General features: G+C 46.0%; 2 protein-coding genes across 3 annotated transcripts in view; both read right to left on the reverse strand.

Moving 5' to 3' along the window:
* Nucleotides 1–163: 163 nt before the first annotated feature.
* prkcsh (PRKCSH beta subunit of glucosidase II) lies at nt 164–4,636 on the reverse strand. 2 transcript variants are annotated; one of them, XM_088357219.1, is made up of 18 exons: nt 4,508–4,636; nt 4,154–4,267; nt 3,916–4,032; nt 3,748–3,843; nt 3,614–3,671; nt 3,384–3,501; nt 3,182–3,311; nt 3,027–3,111; nt 2,800–2,878; nt 2,568–2,651; nt 2,333–2,500; nt 2,169–2,247; nt 1,809–1,878; nt 1,512–1,601; nt 1,370–1,444; nt 1,200–1,299; nt 980–1,127; nt 164–260 (listed from the first exon to the last, which is right to left on the reverse strand). In XM_088357219.1, the coding sequence occupies exons 2-17, from the start codon at nt 4,248–4,250 to the stop codon at nt 993–995; spliced, it is 1,581 nt and encodes a 526-aa protein (XP_088213345.1). In that variant the 5' UTR covers nt 4,251–4,267; nt 4,508–4,636; the 3' UTR covers nt 164–260; nt 980–992. The 2 variants fall into 2 exon arrangements, with proteins under 2 accessions (XP_088213345.1, XP_088213346.1); XM_088357220.1 differs by having other exon boundaries at nt 4,514–4,539.
* A 309-nt stretch (nt 4,637–4,945) lies between these two features.
* The window catches only part of pde4a (phosphodiesterase 4A, cAMP-specific), a 32,152-nt gene continuing 13,850 nt past the window's right edge, over nt 4,946–23,247 (reverse strand). The window contains exons 2-15 of the mRNA XM_088357218.1: nt 17,092–17,277; nt 16,915–16,951; nt 16,773–16,843; nt 16,236–16,285; nt 15,802–15,914; nt 11,965–12,058; nt 11,728–11,891; nt 11,556–11,654; nt 10,858–11,022; nt 10,671–10,770; nt 10,409–10,563; nt 10,207–10,329; nt 9,199–9,381; nt 4,946–8,593 (exon numbers count right to left, since the gene is read on the reverse strand). Of these exons, the coding sequence (XP_088213344.1) occupies nt 8,075–8,593; nt 9,199–9,381; nt 10,207–10,329; nt 10,409–10,563; nt 10,671–10,770; nt 10,858–11,022; nt 11,556–11,654; nt 11,728–11,891; nt 11,965–12,058; nt 15,802–15,914; nt 16,236–16,285; nt 16,773–16,843; nt 16,915–16,951; nt 17,092–17,277 (2,059 nt within the window). The 3' untranslated portion in view covers nt 4,946–8,074. The remainder of the gene's footprint in view (nt 8,594–9,198; nt 9,382–10,206; nt 10,330–10,408; nt 10,564–10,670; nt 10,771–10,857; nt 11,023–11,555; nt 11,655–11,727; nt 11,892–11,964; nt 12,059–15,801; nt 15,915–16,235; nt 16,286–16,772; nt 16,844–16,914; nt 16,952–17,091; nt 17,278–23,247) is intronic.

Genomic DNA, 23,247 nt, shown 5'->3' on the forward strand with positions numbered 1-23,247 from the left:
GCTACGGTTCAAATATTAATGTAGGATTTTATAACAAAGTTGAACCTCGATTACTTAAAAAAAAAAATCAAACTGTCTTACAATGCTAAAAGAATTATAAGATGATCATTTTAGACAATGAAACCACTACTCTGTATTACTTTCAAATAACCACAAGAACATGTAAAATAACTCGATTTATTTACTTAACACAATGAAACAGTAGTGCGGTGGCTCCTCACAACTTTGTTGCCGCGGCGACATGGTCCCTGGTGAAAACTCTGCAAGAGGAGCACAAACACATTCATTTTGAGTGGGGTGTCAAATCCCAGTAGGGCTGAATTTCCGAGAGTCATTTTGTAAGCTAACCTAGGGTCAGCGTTTAATTGTATTCGATTTATAACATGACAACAACGACGGCACCATCAGCAAAGCAAAAAACATGCAAGTATTATGCTCAATTACATAGAGCAGGATTTAGTAGAAAACAACACGATTAGTAGAAATCAAAAATTACTATTCATGACAAGCTACTAAGGTACAACAACAACAATAACAACAATGAAATGAGTATGCATGCATTAAGTCGTTAGTAAAGACATCTTTCATCAGATGACTGCAGTGCGGCATTTCAACGCTGCCAAATTCTTCTGTCCGACGTCGCATCATTAAACTGACACATTTAATTTATTGTTGTCTCTCTATAAACGTAATGAACTTTTAGGAAGATACCATTACCTTGTCTCTGCTGTGCTGCAGCTCGTTCTTCACACAGAAAAAGAGAACGCCATAAAGGCACGCCGACCCTTTTCCTCGCCGTCAAATGCTGAGACGCGCTTTGATGTCACGTAACCGCGTCGACCGCGGCCGCGTTTCGTTTTAATTCAGTGAGCTTTGTGTTCATGAGTCAATTTGAGGTAAGTTGGCAGGAAAATATGCAAAGCCATTCACTGCAGCACATGCGTTATTATACGTGATGACATATGAAAATATGACTCACAGGTGGAGTGGGTTCAAAGTTCGAGATGTTCGTGCAGGGTGTTGGGTTCCTGGCAGAGGGCGGGAGTGGTGAATTCCATTAAGTACTCGCAGCGACTGGGTTCAGTCGTGGACGTTACTGCTGTCTCCCGCCCGCATTTTAGCTTGACCTGCAGAACAAAGCCCAAAATTTTAGCAAATGCTTTTTGCGTCCCGCTTTGGAAAGGCGGGCAAAGACGGACCGTGGTGGATCTGTTGGGACCTTGCCAGCATCCCATTCCATTCTCATACTTCATTACGGCGTAGACGTCACCCTCGGGACCGTCCCAATGACCCCATTTCCTTAAAACATTTAAAAACATAAGTTACCAAGAAACGAGTCAAGCGTTCACTGGACGCCATTTTGCATTACCCTAAACTGGTCTCTGAGCCGCCGTACTTTGGTTTCTGCGTTACTCGATTGAAGGGGCAGAAGCTGTAGATGTACCTGAGAAAACAAAAGTTAGTAACAGCAAATACCACAAACAAAAGAATAACGACACCCGATGACATACTCGCCAGTGGGCATTTCGTAGCACTGGCTGTAGAGGTAGGCAAACTCAGCACTGGGTCCAAAGTCAGAGTTTGTTTCCTTTTCAATGCTCCTGCAGAAAACCATTGTCAGCTGGAGCGAGGCCACGGAATTAAGCACAGCTACATTTAAAGCCATATTGGTGATAGAAAATGACAAAATGTGTCAACTGAAATGGGAGGGGGAAAAAAAAAATCTGAAACAAATATTGAATTGAAAACTGTAGGCGTATTGGCATTACTGGAAAAGACGTGCGTCGTATTCCGAGTACAGTACTTACTTCAACTGATCATCCAGTTCCCGGAGAGCTCGCTCGGCCTCATCAAACTGCTCTCTGGCCTTCTGGGCGGCTAGCAAAACAAATATGCCAGATTCAATTACTTGGCTTTGATGGGGAATTTAATGCACACATGGCCACAACATTAGGTACGCACGCCTACGTCGTCTAATGAGATCAAATTGTTTGCTTTAGTGTACTGCATCAGATGAGAAAGACATTTCCGCGCCGGTTCACTCAAGTTGCTATCGTAAAGCACATGCCATGTTTGAAGCAATATTTCAACATTCCTAACGTCACACAAGATGTATTCAGGTGTGCATTTTTTGTGAATACTCATCACTGAGTCACACGAGCCCTTACCATCAATGAGGATCTGTGTTTCTTCATCGTATGGCGGCATCGTCCCCTCGTCATCCTTTTCTTGCACCGCAGGAGGCCTCTGTGAAATAAAGCACACGCACGCAAAGACAGTGAGTCAGAGGGATGAACTTTTCTCACGCAGCGCGCAAGCTCCAAAAGTTTACATTGTAGTCTGCCTCATCATCTTCCTCCTCCTCGTCATCCTCCTCCTCCTGATCGTCGTCATCATCATCATCCTCCGGGATTTCACCTTCCGGGTAGTTTTCAGAGTCATTGTCGGAACGCGGCTCCCTCGTCTCCCCGTGCGGCATCTCCTTCTGCGGCGCTTGGGACTGCCACCAAGAAAGATCTATGTTAGTAAACTTGATTGGGGGGGGAAGGGGGATGCCGGAGTCCTACCTCGGATATGTATTTGTCTTTTATTTCCTTCCAGACAGCCTCGAATGTCACCATATCCGCTTTGTCCACACCTCCCAAAAGGCCCTGTCGAAGTCGAAGATGAGGATGACATTAACGGTGCGTAGCGTATTAACAGCCGTCAAGGGGCTTAATGTCTCTGATTTTTTAAAATTTAAATTTTAAAAACCACTACATGTAGTGCTCAACACTAGCGCGTTTTTGTTTTTATTACCTGAGCCTCCGTTTCAGTGAAAGAACCATCAGAATCTGTGTCGAGTTCAGTGTGGGACTGAAGCTCAGCCAGGGAGACACTGAAATTAAAATAAATGTTATTATTAGTGAATCAAAGCATTAAAAGGATGCCAAACATCAGTGGGAATAATTGGCACAAGTCAAAATAATTATTAAAAATACAGTCAATTAATTTATGCATCATTCTGGTTTGACGTTGATACTCACAAGCCATCGCCATCATCATCCAGTTCAATAAACACCTCAGCCATTCGAGCCATGTCCTTCTCGGCCCGTACCGCAGCCTTCTCATCTGCACGAATAATTATTAGATTAAATATGAATAAATATTGACGTATCCACATTGAGACAGATTTGCTTACCTTCCCAAGCCTTGAGATGGCGCTCTTTCGCTTCTTTCTCAGGCTCCTCTGCCGCTTCTTTCACTGTTCTCAGAGCCTCCAACTTCTCCTCCAGTTGTTTCTTACTGGCCTCCAGTTCAAACGCTTTAGTCTGCCAGGGCAAATAATCAAACATTATGATGTGTTAACTAAGAAAGAAATACAATTCGAATATCACCCCTACCTTCTTTTCCTCCAGACCCCTCTTGGCTTCCTGAATGAGTTGTTGTTTGAGAATGAAACCCTCCTTTGCAATCTCTGCCAGTTTTTGAAGACTCTCCTTCTCCTTGCGGCCCAACTCCCTAGGAAACAGAAAAGAGCATTTTTTTATGGCTGCACTTTGTGTGGGTGTACGTAATCTATTCAAATAAACTAATTAATCAATTCAGCGATGACCGAAATAGTCACCTTTACCTGCAAGTGTTTGGGCAGCTCGCACCGCTGTTGTATTCGTCTGTTGCATCACAGCAGTCTGTAATGGGAATGTTTCCATTGAATATAAATCTTGACCACAACTAGGAGAGGAAAAGAGAAATAAGTAATCTTACCGCATATACCATCATTGATTCGGGACGATGGGATGAAGACGGGTCGATAGCCCGCGTTAGTGCAGTGGAAGCTGCTGTTGGGGCAAGCCGGAGTGCCTGCCAAAGAACAAATGGGTCTGATGTATTAAATACAATTTAGAAGAGAGAGCCGCTGCCGGATGTACAAACCTGGCTCATCCGAACCATCCTGACAGTCACAGTAGTCATCATTCACCCTATCAAAGGGAATTGTGCGGGAGCCATCCAAGCAGGTGAAAGGTTTGCCCTCCACGTAGAAGTGTTTTTCTGTTGGACAATATAATAAACACATTTCCAATTTAAAATGCGAGAGATTTAGATTTTGACCATCGCCATGTAACAAATTGAAACTCGTAAGTCAAAGGACTTTTCTCAAATCTTATCTTACTTGAAAGCGGGACACCGCGGGGTCGCAGCACCTCTACGGCCGAAACTGCCGCACTCAGCAACAGCAAAGGGATGAGAGACTGACAGACCGTTGCCATTTTTCCGCCTTTGCTCTCTGTCGAACACAGATAGAAGGTAAATGTAAAATTCGAACACAACTGGAGCGTTCATTGAAACCGGATGTTCTGTCCAGTCTGACGTCACGAATAAACTCAAAACGCATCCGGAGAGCGAATTGTATAGGGATTAAGAACGCTATTCATTTTAATTCAAACGACCGGTGAAACACGTATGACGTCAAATAAAATCATCCCAGCATACTTCAAATAAAATATATTTGAAAATATAAACGTACCCGTACCGTTGTTTTTTCTTTTTTCCCTCGAAAAAGACGACCTAGTGGCTACCCGTAGCCTAGCCTCGCGCCGCAGTTCCGTAATGACGCACTGCGCATGCGTACAGCTTGGGCTGTTTTGTAAGCATGTGATTGGATAGTCTTTTCAGAGAGATGAATGTGATTGGTTTAAATTTGAACAATCCTCTTTCTGTTTCATTGAATCTTAATGATAAATGACGATTGGCTTTGAGGGATGTCACTCAATACGTCGCAGCCATCTCGTGTCAGTTTTGACACTTCCAAAAGGTCAAAAAAAATTATTATTTTTTTTTTTTTCATTATTATTTTAATTTTTAACATCCTAATATTATAATACATAATATAAACTATATGTATTTATATTTAGTTGTACTTCTGTAAATACCCAAAAAAAACAAAGAAATTTCCATTCAAAAGTACCATGTAATATAAAAATCGACCTTTATTGTATTTCTAACACACTTTACAGTACTGAACAGTGAAATAAAAAAAAATATATACTGATATACTGTCATTTTTTTATTTATATATAGGTATTTGCTTAATAAATGTGTTTATTCACAAAATGACACCTCGGCTCTTTTAAGAGGAAAAAAAACTTTCATAAAAATAACAATAAAAAATAACTGGACACATTTTGCATGTTACAGCGAGATAATTTACAAATATTACAATCATTTCGTGTTATCTTTACCCCCTTGTATAATTTCTACCCCTTTAGTGAAAACACACACACACAAACACACTCGCACACAGTCACACATGTGAATTAAAGCTAACAAAAATACTCTTTAGAGGGAGTCAGTCTGCATCTCTCCAACCTGACAAGCAGGCTATTAGTTAAAGTTACTAAGAAACAAGAGGAGGTGATAGTGCTAGAAATGAATGGTCAAAATAGATAAGGACACATTTATTATCTATATACGCGTCACATATTGTGTGACTACAATATAGCCGCTCAAGTTTTGACTTTACATGTCAAATTAATTAATTCTCACGCGGCGGGTGGATAAGCGTTTTGACTCTACATTGAGGGTTTGTGATTTGGCCCATTAGAATAGCAGAATTAATGGTGAAACCCCAACCCAGCTCAGACCACACACTCACACACCACACACACACACACACACAACTTGAAACTCTGCCTCCGAGCCTGGTGAAATAAAGTGCTGGTACACGTATATTTGAACAACAAAGAGGTGACGGTACAGGCAAACAAGAACATACTGAAGAGGTGAAGGTTGTGGCCTGCAGTGTGTTTGTATTGTTCAATCATTTACAATGCAATATACATTATATACAAGAGTGATTATGCTTACACCTATGTGATTCTTCTTTTTATTTGCCCCTCCCACCAGCCACCGGAATGATATAAAAATAAACTGTACACAAACTGTTCAAAGAAAACAGACTTCCCGCGGTTTTCTTTTTCGTCATTTTTAAAAAGAATGGCAGCAATCAATCCACTGAATAATCTTATTAATAAGAAACAATTTGCTACAGTATCGTGTTTGTATGGCAATTAAATAGTAACTTTTTTTATAGCTATATGACATCACAAGAAGAAGCCACCCAAAGAAAATTATTAATTTTACTGAAAGTGAACAGGCCAGTGCATACTGTATGGGAATGTTGTGTTAATGCTTGTTTCTCCATATTACCGTGGTTACACTCACACAGAAGAAAGAGCTTTGTTTCTGACCTGCAGAATCTGCTCTCTCACCATCTTTCACCATCTTTTGCTTTTTACCCTGTGAAAACTAGTTTAAAAAAAAAAAAAAAGTGGGCAACGATACATTAAACATCATTTTAGGCCTTATTTTCTCAAACTGTCGCGCAACCATGATTAAGTCATTCAAAAGCAGGGTACAAACGGGCTGACTAATTATTAAAATGTCAGAGACATCCACACGTGACGGGAAAATACAAAGAAGAAATAAACGGAAGAAGCTAACTTAATGGTTAGCTTCTATGGGAACTGCAATGCGGAGGCTAACTTGTCATTTTTATTGTGTGTGGGGGGGGAACAAGCTCAGTTCAGCCCGATTATCAAAATATATGTACCCCGCTTAAACGCTCACGAATACACAACATAATTATTCCATCTACGTGATAGCTGCAAGGTAGTGATTTCAACAACAAAAACATTCTTCGTGTTGGTCAGAGCACAGCCACAACATACTGTAAATAACTGACCAATGTATTGAAACAAACAAGTACATCGACAAAACTATAGTAGGATGTATTTCCTCCTCTACGTATCGCGGCAACTATAAATCCTGCTTCCGACATTAAGGCAAAAAAATAATAAGGACAATAGACCTTTTTTAGCAGTGACCATCTCTATGGGGTTAACTTGACTCGCTAATGAATAAGTGGGCGTGTACGTGAAGTGGTCCGACATAAAAATAAAACTACGAGGGATTTCCAGACCAACATTCCTGAATTCCTTTTCCCATAATCTTTACTCATCAACTTTGGTGATCATTGTATGAGGACTTGAACACAGTGAGCGGGCGCGGTGCAAAATTGATCCGCTGATGGCATAACAATCCAATCTTCCTCCCACTGTTAAATAGAAAATAAAGGCAAAAACGTATGCACCGAAGCATCGCATGGCTTATATATAGTAGGAAAGAAATAAGAGTTGGCGGGAGGGGGGGGGGGGTTAATTATGATTGCTCTGTTATACCAGCAGAAGAGCAACAAAGGAAGACTTGACAGCTGAAAACATGTCACCACAGACACACCACAAAAGCATGGACAGTAGCTTCCACGAAGGGGACAATCAAAAGTGAGAACAAAAAAAAGCACACGCGCACACTCTTGTCCCACAATGCATTGCTTCACCGCTGCTCTCCATTCTGGAGGCCGGTGAGTCAGAAAGGCACAGAGCCATCTTCTCGTAAAGGGGTACGGGACCCGGGGCGCCCGGACATCCATATTTCCCCCAGTGACGTCCAACTTCTTCATTTTTCTTTTCCGACAGAAATGGAAAATAAAAACTAAAGTTGCTCGCTTTGCTGAGGAGAACAGTTCCTGTTGGGATTCTACTGAACATGAATCGCTAAAAGGGACTAAACACTCCATTGAGAGATGGCTTTTTCCAAAACAAAACAAAACAAGAAACGAATCATTGTTAGCGATCCCTTGTGTAAATGCACACATACAAACATACAGTCAAGTGTGTGTTTGCAGGAAAACAGCAGCCCAGGGGGGAGGGAGGGGGGGGGGGGCTGCGATGCTCAATTATTCTGCATATATGCGCGTGTGCGCACACCGCATTCAAAACGAGTGTGTGTTTATCTGTGTGCATTCCCGTCCCAAAGTGCTACACCATGTTGTCCAACGCTCACTACTTTGCATCTACAGTTGCTGTGTGATGAACTCCTCTTGATTCCCTTTTTTTTGAAAAATAGATTTAAAGGTCTGATTAGTCACTGCGGTTCGTATTATTAATGTTCTCGATTTTTGGCCTCGTGAAAGGATGAAAACAGATCACATGTGCAAGTGAGGAGGGCTCCGAGACGCAAGAACCGCCCGCACTCATGTATCGTCAGCTTGTGAAGAAGAATCCTCCTCTTCCTCTACAGGACTGGTGTCGGAAAGTCTCTCCTTCTTGGACTCGGTCTCCGGCTCGCCTTTCAGCTCCTCGCCCTGCTCCTCCTCCTCCTCCATCGCCACCTCCTCGTCGTCCTCCTCCTCCTCGATGATGTCCTCGTTCTCCTCCTCTTCTTCCGCCAGGACGTCCTCCCCCTCGTCCCCTTTGTCCCGCTCGTCGCCGTCTCGCTCCACGTGGTTTGGGCACGCCGCGGCCTCGCCCTCGTCCTCGTCGCACTCGGCCTGAGAACCGTCGTCGAGGGTGAGCTCGAACTGGAACTTGTCCGCGCAGGCGTTGAGCTCCTTGTCCTGGCACATGGGAGGAGGCGACGGGCTCTGTGGGATGGTACTCTGGTACCAGTCCCTGTTGTCCTCCAGAGTGTCCAAGATGTCCTGGGCGTCGGGGTGCACCAGGTCCCCCCAGGTCTCCCACAGAGGATGGACGATGTAGTCGATAAAGCCAACCTACACGGTAGAGGGGATACATGTTGTTTAGGCCGGTTTAGTCCGATATAAGTCACCCTTCCCTCGGTATAGAAGAACATGAGCGCTTATTGCGTCGTGCGGTTAGCTAGCTAGCTTTGCTAACACCCCAAACAGTTTGCCGGCGCGGTCGCTTGAGAGCTTCTTTACGTCAGTTATAAGTTATTCAGTGCATTATGTATGCCCCACGGTTCCATTATGCTATCAAAAGCTAGCTAGCTAACTATAGCTAGCTTGCTAGCTAATTAAGAGGCGACTAGACAAACTCATGTTGAATCTTTTCATAAAGAATTCAGGAATGCTTTTGATCAGAAAATTGTATAGCGCCACCAGTGGTCTCAATATGGATATTCAAATTTGTTTTTTTAGACTTTTTATCAGCCTCTGAATGAATAAAGCTTCTCTGTTGGACTCCATAACAAATTAGCATTAACAACGTGGGAGGATGACTCCTGCCTTCCCAGATGCCAGCTCACTCTCTGTTCAGTACTGCTTTTAGCAAACCACCCCAGCACCACCAGCATCTACCAGCTGCCCAGTGGTGCTGCGATCCTAACCCACGCACGAACAACTGGACCAGACTTTACCTGACTCTTTTCCACCGAGGCGGTGTGCTTGTCGCACATGGGGCTGATCTCCATCCCTCGTTCCCTCTCCTTGTCACCTTGCCTGAAGAACTCCTCCATGATTCTCTCCGTCCATTGTCGGTACACTGCCAGAGGCTTGGTGGGATTGCTCAGGTCGGCGCAGTGCACCATGTTCCTCAAGACCTGCACGGACACAGTCGCAGAAGCCGCCATTAATTAGTGGGTGACTCACCCGCTTGAAGAAACAACTCAAAGGGTGTCACTAGATGTCATCTGCTTGTTTTTCAACAACTCATCAAGGCCACGGCGAAGATGGAAACTATCCAAGTCCTGACCGCTGACCTACTTTGCTGCCTTTTTCAAAATACATCACCTTTAATGACTTTACAAATCACTTTCAAACAATCCACACGAGGATCTAATTGTGTAACATTGGACACATACAACACTAATCGGTTGACCTACTTGCAGTGGTCGAAAATCTACTTCTGCGTGGAGACGGGATGTCTGATTAAAATTGCGTGCTGGAGTTGTTTGCTTTAAGACGCTGATTCGTTATCTCCCTACGACGCTGTGAGTCAACTGGGGTCAAATGCGGCCGCCTGCCGCCTCCAGCTTAAGATGTCACGCTCCCTCGAGCTCCGTGCAGACAATAACGAGCGGCTCGGTCTTTCATTAAAGTGTCGCCCCGGCAATATGATGACAAAGTAGATCAAATTCCAAATTGAAAATATACTACAGGGAACAGGATCAGGACCTCGCAACTGTCTAGAATCTTAAGGCGCAAAGTCTTGTGGCTGAAAAACATTTGAAAAGACCCTTTAAAAGTTTGGGCCTTTTTTTTTTCTTCTCTAATTAATGGCCGGGAAGTCATTACCATCTGTAGTCAGGCATTCATGAAGTAAAATTACTCACAAATTTCTATCAAAATATTCCCCTAGGGTGGCCAGTGGGGTGACAGGAGAGCATACAATTTAGCTCCGCCCCTGGCCCACCTTATTTCCTCACCTGTATCCGATCAGTGTAGTGGTCCAGCAACAGAACACCCGAGCTAGTCACTTTCTTGGTTTCCACCATCGTCTTGAGGTCTGCCAGCAGGCTCATGTGTTTGGACATATCTGTTGCTAAAACCTGCATAGACACATTATTATTTATTAGTATTAGCGAGGGTGATGATGGGGGTCATGAGAGTTGGGGTATGAAAAGTCACCATATCAATGACAAGTTTCCTCAAGCTCTGTCTCTGCCTCTTGCTAAGGTTCTGGAAGATGTCACAGTTGTCCTCGTGGAGCAGCTTGAAGCCTACAGCCAGGTGATGGTTTTCCAGAACCGACTCGTCGTTGTACATCAGTGCAAGTTCCGAGTCTGCAGGGTGTAAGAAGTCAATTATTTTTTCAGTCAAAACTAACTAAAATGAAAATTGCAAAACTTGTGATGTACTGCCATCTGTCTTGTCATGCGTCTCTACTCACTGGTATTTATGAGGAACTGGTTGGACACTCCCGGATGGTCGACATCGTGGATGGCGGCCGCAAATAACGCGGCCAAGATCTCTAGATCAGTGAACACAGCCTGTCATGAAACAGAGAAATAACACATTAATAACCACCTCAAATATTTACATAATACTTGACGAACTAAACATTTGGCGACATTTACATCTAGAGCCGGCGTAGACAGCAGTACGTGTGTGGACTGAGTGACATCTGCGGCGTGGAGGCTGTTGTGGTAGGCCACGTTGGCATGGTAATGGTCCTCCAGCGTCATCACGTAGGTGACAAACGTATCCACTGGGATGCGAAAAGTCTTCAGTAGATCTCGCTCCTGCGGCCGGGAAGAAGCCAGCGCTCATAAATCATTATCGTTGTTAACCTGTGTTGCCTAAGTTATGAGTTGTCTGTTTTGGTTATGTGACAATTAGTGTTACTTTTTAAGCTAATGCTAAGGAAGTTAGCAGTTGCTCCACAGTAACTAAATATTCAATATTAGGCTACAGATATTTTCTTACAGTGTGATGTTCTTTTACTCAAATACATAGACTACACAAAAATTAAGCCATTAAGGCCCTTTGAGGACAAATTTCAAATCTGATTCGTGAAAACAATCCCATTAGCAAAACAATTAGCTAACATCAGCCAGCATAGCATAGACACAGAAATCTAATTGCCCCCCAAAAAAAAAAATATAATGGACTTTTGGGAACACATTAATATTCCATGAAACAAAAGTTTGAATTAAGGTTGTGAATGTAGGTCAATGTTTTTGCTAGCGTTTAGCCCGCGGCTAGTTTTGAGTCAGCAAAAATGAAGCCCGCCAAGCAATTAAGCACTCTTGCGTTAATGCGTCGACTTCCTCACCTGGAAGATGGCAAACATAATGCAGCTCAGGGGTCTGTTGTTCGAGAACTCTGCCACACGAAAGATATTAAGGCCCCACTTGTTCAAATCATTCAGCTCCTGAGGACACAGCACAGGAAATGAAATGGAACTTTTCTGACGAGAACTACAGAAATAGTTTGTTTGCACTCACTCTGGCTAACGCATCCTCATGTTCAGTCTTGACGCCAAAGCGAGGCAAGGTGGAGTTTGAAAGGCTGGAACTGTGCGTGAGTTTCTTCACGCCGCTGATGTGACACATGGGCTTGTCCCGCTCCCTCAAAGTCGGGGATGGGATCTCCACCTCGTTCTGCTTATCTGCTCGGAGGGATTTCACTTCAGATATGGCGGCGGGTGGGAGGCAAATAGTTTGTCATGGGGTTGGGCTTACCTAGAAAGGTCGTGGAGATGTATTCGGACACCTGGTTCCCTGAGCGACTCATCTCGGACAAATGGGACAACTCTCTGTTCAGCATCCTCTTGAACTAAAGAGTAGAAACATAAATATCGTTTGCTTTATAGTACATCACGTAAATAAGTCACACTAGGGTTGGCTTTTGTTTGGAAATAAATGAATAATGGTGATTTTAATGTGCATCAAATTAATCCTGATTACATGTTTTTTGTTAGATAATCACTCAAAGTGCCACACAACGTCGAAACAAATGAAGACAACAAAAGACAAATTATTGTTGTTTTACGAAATCTTTGTAAAGGTTAAAATTTGGATTCCCGAGTGCATTGAGTGCGACACTAAATCATATTAAAATATGACAAAGCGCGTGAGCGCGCTTCTTTTGAGTCATGAGTTGAATTCACTTATCACCGATGATCAATTCGTCCTTATTCACAAAAGGTGAGAAAACCAATTACGATTCATGACACTATTTTTTTTCACACCACAATGCTGTCCATGATGATGGCCATGTACCGACGTTCTGCAAAATGAATCTGACTCCCTTTTGTTCTTCCTCAAAGATGTTTGCAAACCTTCCAAATCTATTTCATTCTCGGGGAGGTAAAAGCAGCATGTCTGAATGACCAAGGCACAATGCGATGTCCTACTGACCGATCCCTCACACATAACAATCTCTTAGGCAACCCGAGCGAACGGTTGCCGTGGCAACTCCATCCTCGCAGCCACTCACTTGAGCTTGACGTGAGCGCGGCGGCTTGCTTGGGTGACAATTCGAAAAGGAGTAGGCAGGTGTCTCTGACTTTTACCAAGGTCAAGTGACGACACGCTTCCTTTCCTTCCTGCCTCTCCTAAAACAAGACCACGGCCTAAAAACAAATCCATTTCCCCTCCTGCCATTTTATTTACCATCATTCACTGTTTTCCTCGGCCTCACAAGGAGGTGCTCTGACATGCTGTCGGGCGGGATCAGGGAGTCCACGCGTAGTGGTACTCGCGGCCCCCAAACCGTGTCACTCTCCTTGTCGCCTTTTCCTTCACGCCGATGCTGTAATGCTGAGTCATAGCTGCCAACCGACACTCGCCCGGCGCCAGGACAAACAACACTTCCTATGACACTGACTAACGAAGCTAGCGCTGCAAAGACATGACACACACACGTGCGCAAAGGCGACACGAGTGCAGGCCATTGTGTCTCTCCTCTCAGGCTTTAGTGACAACTGTGCTCAGCTTAGAAGATTTGGGACAAAAATGGAAACAGGCACCAATGTGAGCCTGAAAAATGAAGAGTCCAATACAACAATAGAACCAGGCTTCAAAATACAAGAAAATGATCTGCCAATTAAAGAGGAGACTTGGCAAGAATTCTTGAGACAAGTAAACAAGTGTATTTACACAAACTAAACCTAAAACAAAATCTTATTTTAAGATTAATTTACTCATAACCAACAATAAAATCTCATACAGTAAGGATGCATCAAGCAAACTTTGTCATTCTTCAAAATACTTCAAGGACCAATCAGACTTCTGTAGGCTCTAAAATGGCAGACCATGCAAAGCAGTGACGATTGGATAAACAAAGTCAGCAAATAAAACATCAACAAAGAGTCTTCCCTTGCTGTGAATGCGCTAATGCCACTCCAAATCACAAATGCTCACAAGAGAAGTTTCTAATGCATGCTAGTTTGGGACACTTGATCATTCCAGCAATCTAAGATGGCCACTGCCAGGCCTCATTTGTCCTCCGTGAGCCCTACCTGGTCCCACCAGCCGATGAGCCAGGGCCTGGAGCAGGTCTCGCAGAACAGGTCCACCAAGGGGGTCCTACGCTGCGCCGTCGTCCCACCCCCCTCCAGGACCCCTCCGGCCGCCTCACCGAGGTCCAGCTCTGCCCCTGCCCTCCCCTGCAGCGGGCTGTAGCTGGAGGAGCGGGGCAGCCGGTAGCCTCCCGGTACAGGCGAGGGACAGGGTGACGGCGTGGGGTCAATGGCCTCCACCACACCCATGTTGAGGGTGACAGGAGGCTTGGGCCGGTGGCACAGGCAGGTGGTGCGGTAGTGGAGCGGGGTGGGAGCACTGCAGGTGCCCCATTGGCATGAGGGTGTCGTCAGGGCACGCGGGGAGAGGCCAGGGCACTCCAGAGTGAAGGCTGCCCCGAGTGGGGGTGAAGGAACGGGGGGCGGGGGGAGGGGGGCGAGGGAAGGGGGCCGACTAGCCTGGCCTACATGCAGCACCCCAAAGTGGCCCGCCCGCTCGGCCCAGAGTCCAGCCTCGCTTGCGAGCTAACGACGCGGGGCCCAGGAGCCCCCCTGGATCTGGAAGCTGTGGAGACTACATCTCATCCCATTTGGTGATCCGGCTGACCCGAATGTAGCGCCGGCGCAGGGTCGAGGGAGATGCGAGCGGAGAGAGGGAAGATTGAGGTAAACAGAGCGGGAGCGTCTGAAGGGCACCGAGACGAGCCTGCGGAGGAAGATGAGGCCGACGTGAGAGAGACGGGCAGGACGAGGGATGCTCGACCGACAGTAAAAAAATAGGACAGTTACACGACGGAAGCAAATGAGAGAAGCGGATGGTGACAGCAGCACCGCGGGACGACCCGAGTATCGAACGACGGGAGAATCGACAACATGGGGAGGACGGCAAGATGATGGGGAAAAGGAATCTGGGCCAGTTTCTTATAATCGCGGTCTGGAAAAACAGGCTCCTTCTCCGTGCGTGGACTGCCCCTCCCCCAAGAGGGCCAGCCTAGTCCTCGTATCAGTGGATCGGCCCCGTCTGTCCCCAGCTGAGCCTGACGTCCCGCTCCGTGTGAGTCCGAGCCCACGGGATGCCGTAGAGCGATCCCCGCCGCCTTTAGCTAGCCACTCCTCCTCCTCCTCTTCGGATGCTGTCGCCCGTGGCGCCTCTTTTTTGCCGGGATGTCGTAGACGACTCTCGCAAGCTAATCAGGCGTTGTGGCTTCACGCGCATGCACGTGCGTGCCTGCGCCCGCTGGCTTCTGATGGCGGCCCCAGTGCGCCTGCGCGGCCAGACGGCGTGTACGTCTATCGAGAATATGTGCGTGTGTGTGTGTGAGAGACTGAGTGGGAATACAGCCATCAAGTGTCAAATTGGATCTGTGCAGGTTGGTTGCAGTGCAAATCCTCCATGAGAGGTTGTCTCACTAAACGTTCACCAAAAAGACACCCGACTGAATCTCAGCATGTTCAAACGATGAAAAGCAGAAGGGACGACGTTCGACAGAACAAACGGCGCCTGCCGCTTTAAGATGGAACACTACTACAAGAGCGTTGCACGCCATGTCATTGGATCCCGCCCGGACCACATGGCTTGCGGTGTGCATTGCCAACCAATGAGGAAAAGGCAGAGGCAGAGCCTGCTGCTGTTCGATAGCAACCAAGGTTACAGCGGAGACATCAGCATCAGGACCACAGAACACCCCCTCCCCTCGGCCCTTCCCCCTTGAATTCCACACACACACTCATGTGCTCACCACCCACAGACCTTGCCCTGCGTGTGCACGCTCAAGACGCTGCGTAGGCACGCTGCCATGAGGACGTAGTAAAGCACAAGACGCTTTATGCCACACTGATTCCCATCCACTCATGCAAAGTGACAGGCAGAACAATTAAATGCTCTCCCACGGCTGGGTACATTTTTATTACGTAAAAATATGTGCCTCGGCTCAATAGAGATTGGGAAACATTACTTGCCTGCCTAACCTAAAGGGTAAAGTAAGTGTCCAATAAATACAACCGCCATAGAAATAAATCTGAGTTTGTGTGGTGTCATGCTTGTGCAGACGGGCACCTTGTTGGAGGCCATCTCACTGACGGAGCGGTGGGTCTGAATGGTCTCCAGCTGGTCCAGACACCAGTCCAACTCTTCCAGTGTTTCCCGGGCCATCTGCTGGTATGTCTCCTCTGAGGTAGGGGCAAGGAAACATACTCAATTTGAAGCCATTTCAACTAATATACCTCGGTAAATTACAATATTGTGGAAAGCTGATTGCTTCCATAATTCATGTCAACCAAATATTGACTGCATATAAATGAACAAACTTTTCAGGAGGCCAATTGCTACTTAATTTCTACATAAAATATATTATTTATTTACTTATTTATCATTCTTTTTAAACCATTATCATGAAGTATTTTTATTTTAACTTTATATCATTTGTGTTCTTATTTTGATGACTATTATATGTCATGTAATATAATCTTATATCAAATATTCATCCTTACCAGAAAGGGTTGCTTGGGGAACGGTCGGTTGACTTGTGACGGGCGACCTCCTGTGGACAAACACATCATTACATCAAAAGCGGATCGGCACGCTGCTGCCCTCTATTGATCCTTGACATCCTTTCACTATGAGTTCAACAAAATCATTTTGGCACTCACCATGGGTTAGAAATATGAATGTAAATCTATGTACCAATAAAATGGCGGCGAGCATGCACTGAATTTCTGAAGAGTGTGCAATATTCCCAAAACTGAAAATGTGAACAGTGCTGTTAATTTTTTCAAATAGCCTTTGTAATTAAGCTGCGAGGCAGGAGGCTTTTTCAGGACACAGTTCATTCTGCTGCAATGCTTTTTCTTTTATATCATATTGATGCGCTTGAGGGCCTGCCAAAAACAATCGGCTCGATTCTACTGCATCGCTAAAAAGAGCATCCTTTTAGAGTTATTGACCATGTCGTTAACTGAACGCCAGGACAGAAATGTGTGCCAGCAGCCACTAAAGCGGAGGAGCATCAAACACTAAATGATACTGACTTGTTAGTGGGTGTGGTGACATTGGCGAGGATGGTGAAGTTGCTTCTTACAGATCGGAGGCTGGCCAACACCTGGTGGGAGGGGGGGGGCACCACAATTAAGCAACGTACCGATAATAATTGGCATACTGTCGTCAAAATACCTGAGCGAAAGGGGTGACGATCATGTCTTCAGCATGCCTGTGAATGACAACTGTTAAAAAAAAAAATTCTCACATCTGAGTCCTAACACTCCTTCACTGCCAATGACGGATATAGACGTCAATTTTAACTGAGCCGGCGAGTGAATGAGTGTGATGGATCCAAGTCTGCTCACTCACCCCTCACTGTTAATGGAGGAGTTGCGTGACATAGTTTTGGGGGATGTGTCGTAGTCGGAGTCGGAGCGGTACAGGAAGGACTCCCTGCGTTGGCTCTGAGGGAAAGAAGGGTGCAGCACCAAGCCAGGACTCGCCTGCGAATCCATCGGACTTCGTCCCGGCGACGGGCCATTCTCCGAATCGAAGCTGGAGGAGGAAGATAGAAACGTTAATATGTGCTCTCGTTTGATAGTGACACCGAGATGTGACAGGATAAAAACGTGGCGGTCCGCCGGCATGTGTGAGAAAAAAGACGTGACAGGCGCAACGTGCAGCGTCCCTGAAAATTCCCCCGAAGCCCGACATCCCCAACTTTCAGTGAGTAGAAAGCCATCAAAAGTTTTAAAGAGCATAGTAAATAAAAGGCACGCCGCAGAAGCTTTAATGTACCTGCAGTGACTCTGAGATAACCGTCTGAGCTCCTGAATGCTTCGGTTCAGTTTCAGTCGGCGGAACAAGGTGGATCCTGTGGGTCCGCGGGATTGCTCGCCCGGCGACATGGGCGAGGTGATCGAGTCGGCCGGAGGTGGCCCCTCCGGACCGTCCCATAATGTCAGCTGTCGCGTCAGTTTCTTCTGAGTCATCGCCGCCCGAGGCTCCGCTTCAAAATACCCGTCCCGTCTCGCGCAAGCTACCTCGCCTCGACTTGGACTCGAGCGGCGGATCAAATAACAAGGCCCCGATCCTCCCTTTGGTCCCGCTCACCCGCATGCCAGCTGAGTCAAAGTGCATCAACATGCATATCCCGCTCTCGGATCCTCAGGCCTCGGATGCTTCAAATCCTTCCACTCCCCCCTCGACTTTGTTCTCGAGATTTATGCAGGTCTCCTTAATCCGTGCATGCGCCGGGGTCCTTTCAGGTCTGGCGAAGACATCGCCGCACACACTTCCACTCGAGCAGCCCTCGACCAGAGCGCAGCCCTCCCTTTCTTATTTCTTCTAATTAATCAACTTCACGCCCTTCAAATGAATATCTCTGTGACTCGGGTTGTCTGCCCTCCCACCCTCCCTCACTCTTCACCTCCTTTCCCTCTGGGCTGCGCGAGCATGTGCTCTCAATGTCCTTATCTCTCGGCTCACAGTTGCTCTGCAGCAACAGGAAAGCTGATCAGTAAGAGACCACAGGCAACACAACAACACTCACTGTCTGTGTGCAATGAGGATTTGCAAGATAGGGAACCACCCAGGGAGAGCTATAAAAAAAAGAAAAAAAAAAAAGCAAGTTTTGGAAGGCAACAGTTGACTCACGACCCTCTTGCCCCAGTGTTTACACGTTCCACTAAAGGTCGTGGTAGGGGAAGGGAGGGGGGGACGAGAGGGGGCTATGTGCCCAAAACACTTGAGTGTTTTGACACCAACATCCTTGCAAAGAAGCAACAATTTGCGTGGCCTTTAGATAAGAACACGACTTCATCTTCATCATCACTACCAGCAACAATTAGACCATGAAATAGCTTTTTCAAGCAAGGTGCAAGCAGGTCAAGCAAGACTAATTCGGCGATGACATCTGAAAAAGAATATTCGACAAGCGCCGGGTTAGAGGGCGGGATGTCACACTTACATGGCCGGATGTTCGAACGCAGCGTTATTTGGACGTGTTGCACCAGAAGGGCGTTCCGATACTGACGGAAAGAGCTGAGCTGGTATTTGTTACGTCAATAAAAGGAGCCCGCATCGATTGTTATTCACAACATTGTGTTGGCATTTGGACAGCGCGGGGACTTTTCATTGCATCATTGAAGAGGAAGTTAAAAGCTGAATATGGTAACACATTATTGAAATGTGAGAACCATTACACAATGAGGGAATTTATTTTTCTGGGGGGGAAATCCGATTCTAATTGAGCCGGATTATCTGCATTTGTGTCCTCTTAATTAGCTTTTGTTGAATTGAATTTTGTTGCAAATCATGAACTCATCAGAACAGGTAACGATTTACAATTTTGGATAATCGCTCGGGGATCACCTTCAATTGGGATGTTACTGACTTTGATTGCAAGAGGAGAACTACTCAGTATGTGCACACCCCGCTTATGAAAACTCACACATTAAAAAAAAAAAGACAACTTCAAGGGAAAAACGTCAGGAATCATCACGCTCATGAAAGCTCCTATTGTGATATGCAGAGAGCTGACAATTACTCCGTCGTGTGTCAAATAGTGAGCCCGGCCTGCATAATAGCTGATGAAAGCTGGCTAAGTGACTCATGCCCGCAGAGTGAGCACAAAAAAAATAAAATATAAATAAAAAAAACACCCCCATGTTGCACTCTTTGCTGTTTTCACTCGCACCGGACACAAGATGGCGATAAGCAGCGACCGTCTATTTTTTTTTTTTTTTTTTTACGCACGACAAGCATTTCAAGTGATGATCAGAGACTTTTCGGTAGGACGCCGATTTGTGCCGGTTGAGCTGCTCCGTCTTTACAGGGAGATTGCAGAGTGTCGGCTCCGGGTTGCAGAACACATTAAGTCTCGCTGCTGGACAACGCCTGAGGTAATGGATGTTAGTAAAACCCCATATTCGCCATTCGATCGCTGATGTGGAACTTGTAAAAAGCTTTAAGACTTCCACCAAGGAAATCATGTCCTACAAATCGACTTAAACTTCTAGGGTTATCTTTTAGGGGGTCCTTATGTGGCAAATAAGCTGCGGAAGTCATGCTGCAGCAATTTTTTCCCCCCTCTCCTCTCTTTTTCTTTGCACAGAAAAAGGAAGGGGTGGATTAGGTGTCATTAATACAGCAACCTTCAAAAGCAATGCAGCGATTAGTTTGATTAAACCTCAACGCATATTCCCTCCACGTTGACCCCTGCCCGGTCTCCCTGGTCCCCACGCAGAGTTTTTCTTGCCATTGATTATTCATTAGGATTCATGATGAGGAAGTGAGCTGGCGCCACATCAGCGTTTTCCCAAAAGTCTCGCAGGGTGTCAGCTCCTGCCGCCCCGCTACACGCAGCCATTAATCAGAGCTTTCAGTGAAAGCGGCGCTTCCGCAAGACTGGCTTTTGGTGAGAAGGGTCAAAACCTATGCATACGATTTCCTGAAAAGATTTGGACTTCTTCTTCTTCTTGCACTAGCCAATCGCCCAATCTCTTCATATCACCAACTTAATGATTAACCTGCCCGAGTACATCACCCTCCAGCACGCCGTTTCAGCCTCGGAGGAGAATGACAGTTATTTCCTGCCCCCGCTTCGTCTTCTGCCAAGCAAGCACAGATGCTTATTTTCAGGCGCAAGCGCCAATCCCCCCCCCATCCATCCATCCTTCCTTCCTCCTACCCATGAGCCGTGCCTCACCCAGGCATTTAGCACCTGGCTGATTGCTAGAAGTGTGGGGGAGTGCAGTGAAGAGGGAGTAAAGAGATTGCAAAAGGGGAGCAGGGAGGGGGGAAAGGGCAGGGCTGCTATTGGCTTGACCATCCTGTATAATCACAGCGAGTGAATCATCCTGCCAGCGAGCCATTGAGCATGTTGAGACGCTTTGATTCTGCAGGCCGGGGCACGCTTGGGCGGCAACGTGCCCGAGACTGACACATCTCCAATGACACGTTCGTGTCCGCTTGCCTCAGCTTGCCCTTTGTGTGCTTCTCAAGCAATGGAGAAGAGGACAAGGGTTGACAGAGACATGCTCTATTTTACATTGGCATTTACAGTACAATGCACAAGAAGCGGAAGTTCCCGGGGGGGAGGCCAAGCCATCTGGCCACTGGAGATCCAGGATGAAAGCATCCTCGAGGCCAAAGATGGAACAGCGGGGCATGGGCGGGGCATCAACAAGGGGGTTCCAGGAAGCGCCTCAGTGTAATGCAGACATGTTGAGACAAATAAATTCTTTTTTTTTTTTTAATGTCAGGAACAGCATCAGCACTATCCTTCCAGAAGCTCTAACAATCAACACAAAGGTCCTAGTGGACCCGACTTAGGGTTAATTTCCTGACAGAACACAATTTTATTAGAGCATGCGTTAGCATTTGGAACAGCTCAAAAAGCTCTCAAGTTGATCCTGGATGCGTGAGAGAAGGTTTATTACTCAAAAAGACTAGACCTGCAAGGAGACATATAGTGTCTGCAGTTGAATTCATTCCAAGACCAAACCACTTGTAGCTTAAATCGTTATTTCTCATTAAAATAAAAGGAAATGCAACTTATCCCAGATTGCATATAAATACAGTCAGCTTCCCTCAGCCCGTTCAGCTCGGCGTCGCACGCTGTGCGGTCCGCTCACATATCCGAGGATTACGGAACATTATCCTTCCCCGGTTGGATCGCGACTCGAGCATAGAAGCTCAGGTCACCGAATTTACAGAACCGCAGGTGTCGGCTACAATCTGACACCTGCTCGATTCCAAGGGAAATAGATTTATTTGATGTGCTAAACCGGAGGGGATTACGAGATCCGTAACGTTGCTGGCAGACGGCCGCCATCTAGCAGCCTTTTAATCTATTAATGCTCGATAAACTCCACCTGGATTTAGCGGACCAGATGAGACACACAATTGGCTTTTATTTGAGGGAATTGCCCTGAAAGTCTCGTGGGGAGCCAGTCTTCCAACCTTTTCTACGGCCTACTAAATTCTAACTACGTTATTGCTACGAAGGGAATATTGCCAAATTCGAATCTTTGGACTGCCTCAAATATTATCTTCCACAGATGCGATTCAATACACGAGTTCTATCCAAAAAATCTGCCGTTACAAAGATAAGCAGGCCAAGGCCAAACAGTCCTTCAGATATCTTATGTGTCTCTGAATGATTAAAAAAAAAAAATGATTCAGCAAGCTTACAAAACTCCCACACATGACCACAGATCCATCTGCCAAGATTCAAACCCAGAACCTCTTGACTGTGATGCAAATCACTAGCTCACCATACTCTGGCTGGCAACATTTATATAAAAAAAGGCTCAACAGTAATATTTTTTGATATTAAAATGATTGATGTAACTTTCTGCTGTTCTGTCCGTTTTTGTCACCTATGAAGGATTAACAATGTCTTAGATGTAAGCTGCGTAATAAAACACGAGTTCACAGTCACTCTCAGCCGTCACGCTGCCGGCGACAGACATCCACGACATTCGCCGGGAATGATGGAAAAGGTCAGCCACGACGCGCCTGACTCCTTTATTAAGTGCTTTGTGTTTGTCACCGCTGAATCGCCACGGTAGTGTTTAGCGCTTGGATCCGCGGCTCTATCCGAGTCCGACTTGCCCCGAGCGGGGGTGCTTTAAGAGCGACTGCCAAGGTGGCCTTTCGATGGGAGTCGGGTTGCCAGGTCGTGATGACAGATGGCTTCGAGATACACTGCTGACTGATATGGAAAATGAAGATCTGGGGGAGGGGATGCTTGAGCAAAAGCCAGAAACTGGCCATTTTGCTGCATTCACTGGCGACTCCCAGTGTAGGAAATTGTAAAGCTTTCCAAAAGGAACCAAGATGTCTTCTGAACTATTCACCAAAATTATTTTCAAACGCAGTTGAGAGATTCAGGTACGCATTCTGAACAATACCAAACCGTTCATCAGTGTAGCCGGCGTCAAAAAGGTCAAATCGTTACTTGGCTTTTCAGCACCGCAGCTGTCGCGTGCACTTTAAAATGTCATGGATTGTTTCCAAGAGGTTGATTGATCAAGGCCCCCGCTACCTGAGCGCATCTTGCGAATGTCCGTTTCCCTCACTGCAGCTCCGCAGGGGAGCACCGTATCGGTGGCTAACCTTTAACTGAATCGGTTTTTTTTTTCAATTACCACTCACATATCTCAATTCCCAAATGCCATTTGGGAATCGTGATCCCCCACACCCTGCTGTGTTTACACCCGCCAATCGGAATTCCAAAGGAGAGCCGCTCTTGGTTTAATGAGCATCCTCCTTCAGAGCGTTTTCCTCCTCCTCATCTCCGAAACAGATGGATTGTCTGACACGCCTTTGTAGTTTCCCGCCACTCGCAGACAAATGACTAGCTGAGCGACACAAACGTTTGTGAGTGCCTCGTCCGGAGGCTTTTGATGTTAAATGGACTTTGTCCGGGTAGGAATGGACGAAGAATATCCAGGCGGCATCCTGCTGAATTTAATGAGGCGTATTTTTAGCCGGTTTTCATCGAAAGCGGAAGAGCAC

Source organism: Syngnathus floridae, chromosome 17, assembly GCF_059516105.1.
Source record: "Syngnathus floridae isolate MCC-2025c chromosome 17, RoL_Sflo_1.0, whole genome shotgun sequence".
Taxonomy (NCBI): domain Eukaryota; kingdom Metazoa; phylum Chordata; class Actinopteri; order Syngnathiformes; family Syngnathidae; genus Syngnathus; species Syngnathus floridae.